This window comes from Malurus melanocephalus, unplaced genomic scaffold, assembly GCF_030028575.1.
Source record: "Malurus melanocephalus ecotype Western Australia unplaced genomic scaffold, MMel_1.1 scaffold_11, whole genome shotgun sequence".
In the NCBI taxonomy this organism is placed as follows: domain Eukaryota; kingdom Metazoa; phylum Chordata; class Aves; order Passeriformes; family Maluridae; genus Malurus; species Malurus melanocephalus.
Genome location: NW_026623243.1, coordinates 1,685,021 through 1,697,971, shown reverse-complemented (window position 1 = coordinate 1,697,971; position 12,951 = coordinate 1,685,021). Strand labels below are relative to the sequence as shown.

At 40.5% G+C, this 12,951-nt stretch overlaps 1 protein-coding gene across 1 annotated transcript; it reads right to left on the bottom strand.

Annotated features, from left to right (window-relative positions):
- Nucleotides 1–1,937: 1,937 nt before the first annotated feature.
- Nucleotides 1,938–9,720, bottom strand: LOC130580646 (hyaluronidase-1-like). The gene is made up of 3 exons (XM_057378269.1): nt 8,803–9,720; nt 3,494–3,583; nt 1,938–2,366 (listed from the first exon to the last, which is right to left on the bottom strand). The coding sequence occupies exons 1-3, from the start codon at nt 9,718–9,720 to the stop codon at nt 1,938–1,940; spliced, it is 1,437 nt and encodes a 478-aa protein (XP_057234252.1).
- Between the last annotated feature and the right edge of the window lie 3,231 nt (nt 9,721–12,951).

The following is a 12,951-nucleotide window of genomic DNA, read 5'->3' as shown; positions in this document are numbered from 1 at the left end:
GACAATTTTTCTAAACTTCAATTTTAATGATTTCTCTCCCCGATCAAAATAAGGAAATTTTTTACCTTTACTTTTGCTGTCATCCATTGCTGTTACACATCACAAAGCAAAAGGTCAGTGACAAAGCTCTCCTGGAGCTTCTCAGCACATGATATTACAGAGTGACTCACTGTAGTCCCTAGGTCACTCAGTCTCTGCTTAACTGAAGTAAATTCCATTTTTTTAAGGTTTAAGGGCAGCCTCAACMTCCACTGCAGGTCTGCTGTGAGCTGAATCTTTGGCTGGAGTGAATCTGAGCATCACTGTTCACAGTGATGAACCTGACCCAGGCAAAGCAAAGATAGTTTTTGTTATGTGGAATTACCATGAAGAAATGTTCAGAGATAAGGAGATTACATAGAATACAGCAGATTATAATTCATGCATGTAAAAAAAGTAATTTAGGACAGCCTCAAGGAGGCCTGGATAAGAGCCAGATTCAGATCTCCTCACACAGTTGAGTATCTTCTCCATATAGCCTTGCTGATTTTAATCAAACTGCTACAGAAATAGGGTGCTGTGTAGTGGGAGCAATGTAGCCAGCCCACAGATGATCAATAAACACACCAGAAAGGGCAAAAAACCCTTAGACCCATCTGTGGGTTTCTTATTAATGTCTGTGTGCGTGATCTGGAACAATACTCAGTTCAACACATCATACAAAAACCTCAAAAGGAAATCATTTTAGTAAGTCAGAATGGTGTAGGGGATTTCTTGGGCTTGTCTAAAATTCTGTGAAGGCAYCCATTGTTTTTTACATTGAAAAGCTGTGTGGAAGACAGATAGGTCTTTGATGAAATACATTTGTTCACACATGAACGTGAACCAATGAATAACTGCAAATGGACATGGCAGAGCCTGACAGGACAGCGTGTTATGGATGCTAAATTAACCAGTAATCAGGAGTTTATTAAGCCATACCACCTTCAGAGATCTCCCATCTGARGCCAAAGGCTACAAGCCAAAGTATTTCAATGAATAGAGTTCTTCATTTTCTGCTGGCCTGCTGAGGGAAGMACACTGACAGTAGGATCTGTCAGCYTGTTCTCGTTTCCCACTCACTGACCAGCCAGCAGAAAGCAAAGGCCTGCAGCATCTCCAAAGGCAGCAGGGATGCCAAGCAGCAAGGCTGTCTCCTTCCCAAGGGGTTGGGGTGAGCAAAAAAGCGCTTTCCTATTTCCTGCCCAGGCAGAAGTGCTGCTGGGAGCTCAGAAGCCCCTCACCTTAAAGTAATTGCAGAGATGTTCAGTCAAACAGTATCTTTGAAACTGGTGGCACAACACTAATACTGGAAATATCAATACCCCTAGAAGTAACATGGGTCAAATTAGTCCTCCAAACACTGAAATATGATTTTTTTAAAAGTCTGTGCTGATGGATAACTCCATACTCTTCCCATTGTTGATGCAGAAGCAGTAGGATCAGTGGATGTGGCCCCGGGCACAGTGCAGCTGATCACACAATGTGCCACTTGATTTCAGCAAGAGCTGCAGAGCCCAGCTTGCAATCCCAGGTCCACAAGACTCTCCTCACCACGATGTCAAATTACCCAGCCCTTAAACAAAGAGGTTCTGTGTTCTTTTTTTTCTTAAATTTCTACAGGGTTGAATCTTTGTACAAGTTCATTCAACTTTTTTACTCAGGTAAAACTTCCTCTGCCCCAACAGAATCTTTATCTGTAGAACATATGAGTGAAACTCAAGCTAGGAGTAAAGGAGCAGRCAAAAAATTGTTTTAAAATTTTTAATGTCTAGAAAAGTTCCAAGAGTGGGAGATGAATAAAACAGAATAAAATTATTTAAACAACAATGCCTTTTCCCGTTGCAATAAAAATTTGCTAAGAAACTGAACTCTTAGAGGCACCATTTTTTWCTTTCTTTTCACTGCCTTAGAAGACCTTAGTGTGCAGAACAAAGCAGAAGAACCTGCATGGCTCCTAAGAGGAAAATGAAAAGGTTTTGTTTTCTTGATCTACTAAACACCACATGAACCCAGTGCTCCAATAGCCTTTGGTCAGGCAATTCACAAAATATCCCTGTCCAACCCTGGTAACACTGACAAATGAATCTCTGCTTCATGGCTTCAATGCTCTCCAGGCTGGGTTTACCTGTCACCTGGAACCTGGGGCCCCTCTCTGAGTGACGGTTGTGGATTTTAAAATCAGTGGGTGACAAGTGAAGGTAAGCAGAGGAGTCGCTGTTTTTGCGGATACATCTTCCATTCTTCTTGCACAGGACTTTGCTACAGAGTTTGGCTGCTGAGGTCACATTAATGACATAATGTCCTAAAGGTCCATCAATGTAGCGTTTCACAGTTAAGCAGCTCTCCTGTAAATARCAACAGACCATGACACATTTCTCAGGATCTAGCATTATGTCCAATTTTAATACATCTAAAGAGATGCTAGTTCTAAACTGTTCTTGGCTAAAGTAATCCATTGAGATAAATCATGTTGGATTTACAYACTGGAGTGATCTATTGGGTTTAAATTATCTCCTTTACATGGATAAGATTAGAAAAGTATTGATCTCTGTGGTATTTTCTATTTGAGTGCCTGGTAGGAACATACAGTATGAGATGAGGGAGAAGTCCCAGGAAGCAGAAAGAGGGTTCCTATGGTAATCTGGGACTAACTGGCTCCTTCAGTAGAGATTTCTGGATACTGCTGATGAGGAGAAGTGCATAGGACTAATAGGTTTTAAAGCACAGGTTAAGTCACCACTYTGGCCCTGAGCTCTCCAATACCTTCAGTTTACCAGGAGACACATAATTTTCATAAACCAGCACAGAAGTTGCTGCAATTGCAGCCAGAAAGTTCCAGTTCACTTTTCCTGCTTTGTCTGACCAAATCAGTGGTACTTTGCCAGAGACTTCAGGAGTAGGAGAGCAGACTGCATGAAAAGCAGAGTGAGCACCGATGCCCAGTCCAGGTTTAGGAATGAGGGCTGGCCTGCCATGCCTCCTGGGAAACCCCAGTGCTGCCTCCCATCCCCTCCACATCACTTCAAGAAGATATATTTGTGACAGTGCAGAACTGGGAGGAGTAACTAGGGATTTTCTTGGGCTATWGTTTTCATGTATCATTATTTACCACCGAAGAAAACACCTCACCACCAGGWTCCCTTCCTACCCAGCTGATCTGTACAACTGCCATCGTTACAAAGTGGAACACTGTAAAACAAGCTGTGTTTATATTTGTATGGTTTTGGTTTTTTTTTGAAACATGTTTTTCTCTTCACCTGGACTCATTATTCTACCGAGCTGCATGCAACCAGCCCAAAGCAATCAGCCTAACAAAAGTGTAGAACTAAATAGAGCTGGAAGCAGTCCTGAGCCATCAGGGCTCATCCTCAGCTGCTGGCTGACCTTGATAAAGGTAGATAGGGGCCACAGGAGGCGGTGTCAAAGAGGTATTGAGGTGATTTCTGAGAACTGATAAACTGCCAGGACCTACCTTAGAGCTGGCATATTGCATACTGCCCCAGAGAACAACTCCTGCTGCTCCCAAAGCTGCGCTTTCCCCGATGGTGTTGACCAGATCCCTCTGAAAAAGAAGGCCAAATCCACACATCAGAAGAACAAAGATACAAAAGTAAAAGCAAAAAAGCACTGGGATATGGCCATCACTTCTTTTTTTCCCCAGAGGTAACACTGATCCTGCAGCATGTTCTTCACAATAAAATCACTGTTTAGTTTAGAAAGCTCTTCTGCATCTCTCCAAAGGTCTGGCATTCATCAGTGCACCTACCAAATAATGAAATCCTTAAGGTTCATAAGGGTTCCCCCAACCCAACTGGTGGAGTGAGAGTGGAGTGATCTGTTCAATCTACCAGTCTTTGAATTCGTACCAAACCTACATAGGCAACACTTTTTGGCAAGTCATGGTAAGTACACTCACACACGACTGGATCACCCTTGCAGTGTCTAATTGCAGTTGATAGGCTTTAGGCAGGGCTCTAACTCGTGCTGTTTCAGCCATGCCAGCAGAGTGGGGGCTGCTGCTTCTACCAGCAGGAATGCCATTAGTCCAGGAAACATGTCTTTGAAAAATGAATCTCTCTGCCTGCTACAAGTGCCAAGTGAGGGGAAAAAAMCACAAATCACATACATTTGCATACTGATTTAACCATGTTCACTTTTAGAATTGAAGAAATAAGGAGCCGAGTTGTAGCGATAACAATAATACAGCTCTACCAGAGCAGCCTGAATGTAGATGAGGAGTCACGAGCGCTTTGCCAACAGCATGGCAGTGTGTTTTGCAAGTGTCTTAAAGCCATTCTCTGAGATTATGAATATTGTGTCTAAAAAAATGCTGTTAAATCTTMAAAAAGATTTCATACCTGAAGTCCCTGAGGCACCTACTCTTCCACTTTCCTGTAATCTAGAATCACCACCTTGACAACACTGAGAAATTGAGCACTTATCTTGGGCTAAGGTCAAAATCTGCCATTTTATWGGAAGGTATGTTTTCCTAGGGATTCTTAAAGGACTCTTACAGCAGCTGCACAGGTGCTGGATGCTGGTGAAAACAGCAGTTCACTGCAAAACTATTGTATAGGATTTRATTTAAACACTTTCCTTACCCCTTACATTTCCTATTTTTGTATTCTTTAAAACATCAAGAGTCCTTCCCAGAAGAAGAGAGAAACAGAAAGACCTGGTCTAATACATGATCTCCAGCTAACCTTCCAGAAGGGGTTGCCTTTATCATGAGGTTTCAAATGACATTTCTGTCTTATGCTATTTCCCTTTGCACCGGGTCAAGGAAGGTTCAAAGGAGAGAAAGAGAAATAACTGGGAACCCAAMTGCAGCTTATTATATATTTGTCTTAATAATTAGGTAACCCACCCACAAAGAAAGATGTAAGGTTTCTGACTGTCATTTCTAGGCATAATTATGTCTTYTACTGAATGAATGTGCCAGGCTCAGTAGCTCAAAAGCCATCAACAAAAGGGCTTTCCCCAAATGACCTAAGGACAGGAGGCTACACCCTCGCTTTTATTTTTGCTCTCTTATCACTTGTTCTTTTTGGTCTGATGACCCCTTAACTCTTTACTGGTGCCTGATACAGGGTGCTGGATTCATCCTGAGCAGGCTGGGAAGAGAACAGAGCCAAGACCTTCTGCACCAGAGGCAGGTGCTCTCACCAGAGCTAGAAAATAAAGATTTCATTCCTCATTTGGGTATTTTGAGAGAAGAGAAGATATGTGCCTCTCCTAATAGCTGAGAGTGGCAAATTGGGAACAGATGTAAGGAGGTGCCTCCATGAAGAACTGAGTGAGGTACATGAACTCCACTTGCAGCCTCAGGCACAGCARTCCTGGTTTTGGGATTGGATGAATTGCCCCTCCTCACACAGCGCAGCTCAGCATTGGCTGGGGCTCACTGGTGTGGCTCTTCTGTGTGGGAGTAAGAAAAGCCTTGCATGGAAGAAAACCTGCACTTTTTAAAAAGATAGATATTTTAAATGTCAATGTCTTGGCCTCTGTTTAGGTGGAGAATCCTAATTTGCTCTTTGTATCAGACATAGGCAAGTGATGCTTCTCCAGATGATTAAAAGTCAACAATCCTTTCTGGTGTGATGCACMTTCTTGTTCAAGCTTTTGGGGGCAGTGTGCAGCTTCCTAAGATCCTCAAGAGTATGCTGGGCTATGTCCAAATGGACAGCTGATTTAGCAGGGAGGAGGAGGCTCCAGTGTCTGTCAGTGTTTCTTGGTGTTTAGATCTCCCAAGTCGCTCCACTGGGCATTAAAAAAAAAAAAATAGGAGGTGAACTAAACCATTTCTGTTTTGGCGCTTGGGACGAAACAAGACAGTCAGTTCTAGTTACATGTTGAGGAAAGAAAAATAGGTACATCTGTAATCTTTCCTTTGAATTTTGAAGAGAAAACAAGAGTTTTCTGCATTCAGCAATGGCAGTGCTAGCCTGGCATGGCTCAGGGAGTGGTCTCTGTACGAATGCACACCTGAGCATCAGAGAAGACTGCCTGGAGGGGAACAAGAGGATTGTTATCTGTTATTAATCATCTGTCAGCTGTCATCCTGCTGKATTAATGACTTCAGCCATCTAGTCAGGAAGCACATATGCTACTGTGCAACTTCCCTCTCCCACACACTTAGTAGTGAATTGTCAAGGCAGAAAGTTTCTAAATACCCTGCAGATGGCAAAATGCTTATACACATTTCTAGCAAATACAAAAACTGCTCATAATGATTTGGACCCCAATTCAGAACTTAYTAAGTTTCCAAGATAAAAAGCAGGAGTAATTTGTCAGACACCTTATGCACAACTCGCCTGATTTCTGGATGCAGTCAGGGTGAAAGGTACAGCACACAGAGCTACAGTCTCTGTCTGGGACCTGGGCCTTTCATCTTTCTGAAGGTTTGACAGACCTGTGTCACTCCCTCAGTGACTCTGACTCACAACCATTCTTCCTATCTGACTCCACTGTGCCATTTCACATAAGCCCTGTGTGCAGAAGGGGCTGCTCACAAGCCTTGAATGTGTCAGTAGTGTTCCTGTTGGAACAGAATGTACAGCTCTTGCACAGTTTGATGGAGCAAGGCTGTGGTTGTCCTGGCCCAGTCCMTGACAGAGGTCAGGTAATTATCCCATTTTCCCACTATCCCAATTTTTTCTATGGCCATTTATCCTGGATGTCACTGTTCTACACTGGTATTTTTCCATGTCACTGTCATGCACATTGTTTCTGGAGCTCAGAGGTTTCATGCCTTGTTTGTAATTTTGTGAACATCCCTTAGGGGCATGACATGGGCCAAAAAATGTGAAACTCCAATCTAGTCTAAAATCTGAAAATACAAAACCACTTTTAAATCATCCTGGTGKCTCCCTGGCTATGAAAGAAAACAAGAACATTATTTTCTGGATCATTCCTACATAGAAGGTTTTTAAATGCAACCCTGCAAGCTTCTGTCAGACCCCAAGCTGTTCTCACAGATGATGTGTRTAGTCTGGACACATTAAGCCCTTTCCCATGCTGAGTACCCAGCCCATGCTGTCCTTATTAGAAAATATGCAGTGTAGAATAATCCAAATATGTTTCTCTGGCTATGCAAAGATCTTTCCTGACTGCAGAGCCCTAAAGCAAACTTTAAAGCATCCAAAAGTGACTGCTACATGCTACTGAAAACAGACTGGTGACTTAAAGAATGTAACCTGAGAGGAGCATGACTCCAAATTACAACCATACTGTTCAGAAAACAGCTTAAGGCAAAACAGGTAAAAAAGGTAAATATATACTGCCACAGATTTTGAACTCACTCATAACTCGTAACAGCATTCTAGTTTTTGTAGCTTTCAGTAACATCCACGGTMCTTTTATATTGATCAAGGGACTAATTAATTCTATAAAAATGTGTTGATACAGACTGCATTTAAAGAATTCTCACGTATTTCCTAGCCTGAGTTCTTCAGTGAAGGTGTTCTGGGTGACATCCTGCCTGTACTGACSCCAGTGCCCCCTTGCCTTCAGGACCAGACTGTCCTATCTGCCCACGATTTCTGAGTCAGCTAGGATCTGTGATTTCCACGGAGRAAACAGCTCCAGAGAGTTCCTGGTTGCTGAAAATGAGCCAGACCAAATTCATGATTACTTCTATGCACAATTTGTTTCCCGGGGTCAGCCTGAAACATTTCTCAGGCTGTCAGGGATCTGCTGCACCTCCTCAGCTCCAGCTCCAGGCTGAAGCCCCCCACAGCCTGTGGTTCACTGGAATGAACTTTGCCTTTTCCTTTGCCTCTTCTCTTCCTTTTTCTGTTCTGGTTTGAGTCAAGGACTTGCCTCTGGCAGCTGTAGAAGCAATGTCTCACCCAGCTCTCCATAAAATAAAGGGATGGAGCACCTCCAGATGCCCTTTGGCATCAAGGCATTATTTCCATGACTTCCCTGCCCCAGACTTTTTTTCGTCTCATGGAATTGACAGAAAGCAAAAAAAAAAAAAAAACAAAAACTTTTGGAACTTGATACAACTACTACAGAAATGAATAAGCATCTGTGCCTCCCTATTATGTGCAAAAACAAAGTCAGAAAAACAATCATCATTACATATCCAGAAAGTCTGATATTTGCACATATATAATTTATCATCAGTGTCTCTGTATATGTTTGTTGCACTTGATCATTGGTTGATGGAACAATGTATGACTCAGAACCATGGTTTCTTTGATAAAAGGACTCCAGGGTTTAGTACTAAATGTTGTATGTGAAGTTGTTATACTTCTCAAAAGTGAGATAGGTGGTCAGTGCTCATTGTGCAGGAGTTAGGAACTCCAGGCCAGATTACTTTACTTGACTAGTTTATCTCTATACTGAATGAATTTACATTTGCATAAAGAAACARAAAAGCCCTGAGGCTCCTTTCTCATTAAAGTTTATCTTTCTATTGCACTAATTAGTTTTAAACTTCACAAAACATGTCAAGTTCACTTCTCAAGCTGGCCTGAAGAATTAAAATATCAGAATGAATTACTTCCTTAAGGAAATTATTTCTTTGTACTTTCTTTCTAAATTACCCTCATTAAAAATATACAATGTTATCTCACAGAGGTAGACCAAACCACTGCAATATTAACTCTTGAAAGGCATAGAGTTTTGTACTATGACTACAGTACTTCCTCTCATGGGCTGCCTAAATATGAAAAACAAATCTAAGTGCTTTTAYAWGGGRAAAGCCTYTAGAACATATTTTTKCTAAGWRGTTATTTCTAATTTCTAAATTTCYAAATAAGTCTMTCTGCTTACCTCTGTTAAAACATGAAACGTATAGGCATAAAATGGTCTGGAGTAAACAAACACAGGCAAAACATAGTCTTTTCTAGCAATGGAGGCAACACGTATTGCCTCTTTAACCCGATAGTGAACAAATTTTAGTGCATTTGTRCTTGACTTCAGTACATAATCCAGGTATATAGAAGGGTAGAGAGCGGTGCTTTCCTTCCACAGCCAGAGCAGGAGGTCATTGCGGAAAGACTCAATGGGTGGGCATTTCCCTGTGTATGTCTGGGGGTGTTCTTTGTAATCRTAATTGTAGCAGTCTGGGTAGAGATAGTAACCCCACAAACCGTTTGGTCTCATATGCTCAGCCAGAAGRATGGTGTTATTCATGAAACTCCTGCCAGCATTTTCAAATTCCTCTTTAGCYGCTTTCCTAATTTTGTCCTCTGACCACCGAGGATGCCGTCTCCTAACAATCTCAAGAGATTTATTTCTATAAATGCTTTTATTGCCCCAGTTCCTATCCCACTGGGGCCTCCAGTTCTCCCAGTCAATGACTGCAAGTCCCTGAAATTTCTTCATGGGTATGCAGTAGTCAATGTCAGACTTGGCTTTGCTAAGGTGCTTGATAAGGCTTTCATTCTGGGGCACTCCTCCATTAACGGGATCCCCGTTATCTGAATAGTAGGGATAGTATCCCAAATGAGTGTGGTAGAAGATTGTCACATTGGACCCACTCAAGGTCTCATTGATGTTGGCTGCAATGTCGAAAACACCRAGATCCAGGTCCACCTTGTAGCGCAGCCTGCACTGCTCGGTGGGCGCGTTCCAAACCACCACGAAAGGTTTGTGCAGCACCAGAGGGGCCCGCGCTGGCTTGGGCAGGCGAGCGTCAGCCAGAGCCAGCAGGGCCATCACTGCCAGCTGCCTGACCCCAACATCCATGGGGGAATCGCTCGGATGTGTCCCTGAAAACAAAACCAAGGGAAGATGTTAGAAGGGCAGCATGGAGGCAGATTTGATGATAAGGGAATGTCTTTTGGTTGGATTTGCTTTTGGTAACATTCAACTCAGCACAATGAGAGAACCAGCCAACCAAAAAAACAAATAAGCTACAGAAAGTACTTTTTCCTTCCAGGAATCACAGTACTCTGCACTCCTTCTTTGAATGCAGAAAAATATCTTTTTACATAGGTAACTAATTTTTCATTATTTAGACTGAATTTATTTGCAGTACATGTGACCGAATCCATAATATAAACAGAGRCTTTTTCAAAAAGTGATCATTCAGATGAAATGAGAAGAGCACAAGAACAAAAGATCCTTGGTGAATTTCTGTGTACCACAAATCTGTGAAAAGATCCCAGCTGCCTATTCCCTCAATCCAAATGCTGGATTGTTTGTTATTATGTACATATAATTAGATCATTTTGTCAGATATTAATGACTAATACAGTACAGCTCTTGTCCAGATCTGAGAGCCCTAGACATYAGAACATTGCAGAAAATAAATCATAACAGAGTTAGTTCAGGAGATAATATTGCAGGGTAATTTTAAGTTACATATTTTTAGTTCTTGGGCAATTCTTGTTACTGTCCTCGACAAGACTTTAAAAAACAGAGTGGTTGAGGTTGGAAGGGACCTCTGGAGGTCACCTGGCCCACCCCCAGAGCTGGTCACTCAGAACTATGTACAAAAAAAACACCTCAAGTGACAAAATTAAAATGTTTATCTCAGGAAATGTCAAATAATTCTCAAGGGTCTTTTGACTGGATTGACCAAATCTTTGAAAGTGTGAAGAAGGCCTGACATGTTGCTCAAATCTAGACATGCAGATTTCTGCACTTACAAGATGAATCTCACAAAAAGAGACATAAATCTGTCTGACACTGCTCAGGTTGTTCAGAAGTTAGGGTCTGGTCAAGGACAGTTATTCAGGATCCTCAAGTGATACTTGATACCTCTGAAAGTTGCTATAAATTCCTTATTTAAAAATACATGGAATTAGTCACCCAGCTGTCTCTATTAATCTAAACTGGTGAGTGCATGGATAACATAGATAACACAGATAACARCCTACCTTTTAAATGGCTAAAGCATCTCATTGCAATTAAAGTACTGTATTTCATGGCAAAGCATCTCACTTTCCCTGCTACTTTCTATTCCACACAGAAAACCTTACGATATACACAATTCCTTTAAAGGGAGATAATTAGAAGAAAAAATTGTCATTTGAAAAAGCTCCAATCTAGTTGAATTAATCTGCAMTTAATTCTGATGCTATTTGAAGATGGGAATTACAGATGCTTTTTCTTTAAAAAGTCTTCTGAAGGCAAGTAAACAAGTTTTCAAATAAACACATAAGCCTATAGTTCTGAATGTGGAGAAAATAAATTACCTGTTGTTCCACAATTGCATGAAGGAGCCTCTAAACAAGAACAAATCATCTTTTATTACAATTTCCATTGCTCTATCTTTGGACTTTGTCCTTTGCTCTCATGCATGGACACTAATTGGACTGCTTTAATCCCTGTTTTTTAATGAGCACAGACACTAACGATTCCTCCTTGAAGCTCATTATCAACTTTGATTCAAATTCTTTCTTTTTTTTCTTTTTTTTTTATTCAATGACACATTATCATGGTCAGTTTAACTTCTCAAAGATGCAGATAGCTTTCTGTGGCACTACAGTGTTTTCAAAGCAGAATACGCTCTCAGAGTTTCTGCTCTATATTSTAAAAACAAAAATGAGTTCTTCACAAGTGAATGAAAGGGGGCCTGATCATAAATCTCTTGAAGCTGATGAGGTTTTTTTTGTTGTATTCAGGAAATTCTGGATCACATTTTCACTGCACAAAATAATGCAGTTTTCTATTTGCCTCAGTTTCTGTTATGCAGTTTAGGATGAAGCAGGTTGTGGCTGGATTTCAATATATCCTTTAGTAAGCGTGGATTTTGCCATTTCTTGAATAGGAAAAATAATTTTTGCATATTCCTTTCATAATTTTTGTAAAAAGAAACAAGAACACACTTTTCACAAGCAACTGCTGTTAAGTTAGTCCAGCCTCCATTCAACTGTGTTTATTAGCCAGAATTCCATTATATTTTGCTTTCCAAATAGTTGAAAATAACTGAACTAGGCATTTTGATTGCACACTTTTGTTCCAAAATATACCACTTAAAATTAATAAAAATATAGACTCTTATGCTAAAGAGACCTATTTACACACCATGTGCTTCAGTACAGACCAATGGTGCTCTGTAGATGGACAGTTCTTCTTCCCTGATGGTCTTTATTGATTTTCCCAGCATTTTTTTGCAACACATGACATTGAAGCTGCTGCTGATTATTATTTTTATGTTATATATGATCATATAACCAGACAACACAACTTCATAACAGCCAGCAAAATAATTCTCTCATTTTATACTCATCCATGTGCTGCCTTGAAGTATGGTCCATACAATTAGCTATAACACAATTGGTTTAATAGTGAAGTATGAGTTATACTGCACATCTGTCACCAAACTCAATAAATACTTCAGAATTCAGAAGCAAACTTTAAAAAAATATCTGTAGTTCCTATGGTAACAGCCCCTTATGATTCTCTCATTAAGCAGTATCTGACAAATATAATTTAAAATCCAGAGTAGGAAACAGTACAGTTAAATCAGTGGAAAGATGATCTTTTCCAACAGAAACGAGTCATGCTTTATGATCTAAACCAGATTTACAATAATTTTCCAAGTTTATTTTCAGCCTCTCATATGTGCTATTGACTCCTGTCTTGCAGTTGCTGAGTGCAGCTCTGTACTTTGTTTCATGGCAAACATATTTCTCATATTCTCATATCTGTGGGAAATCATTTTCCTTGGAGGAGAGATAAAATCTGATGACACTTAAAAAGGGAAATAATGAAACTGAATTGTTTGAATTCCACTGAGGAATGTATAAAATTGGGGCCTAGAAGAAGTGTCCCTGTTTGAATGTAGGCTGACCACGTTTGGTGTACAAGTCATTATTATGGTTAAGAAATACACGCTTTTTAACTGCACTTAAGCTTTTTTTTTTTTTTTCCATACAATCACATTTCAAATTACCTTGCAAATAATTTGAAAAATCTTGTGCATGGATACATTATTCTCTATGAAGTGCAATTTATATGTATATAACA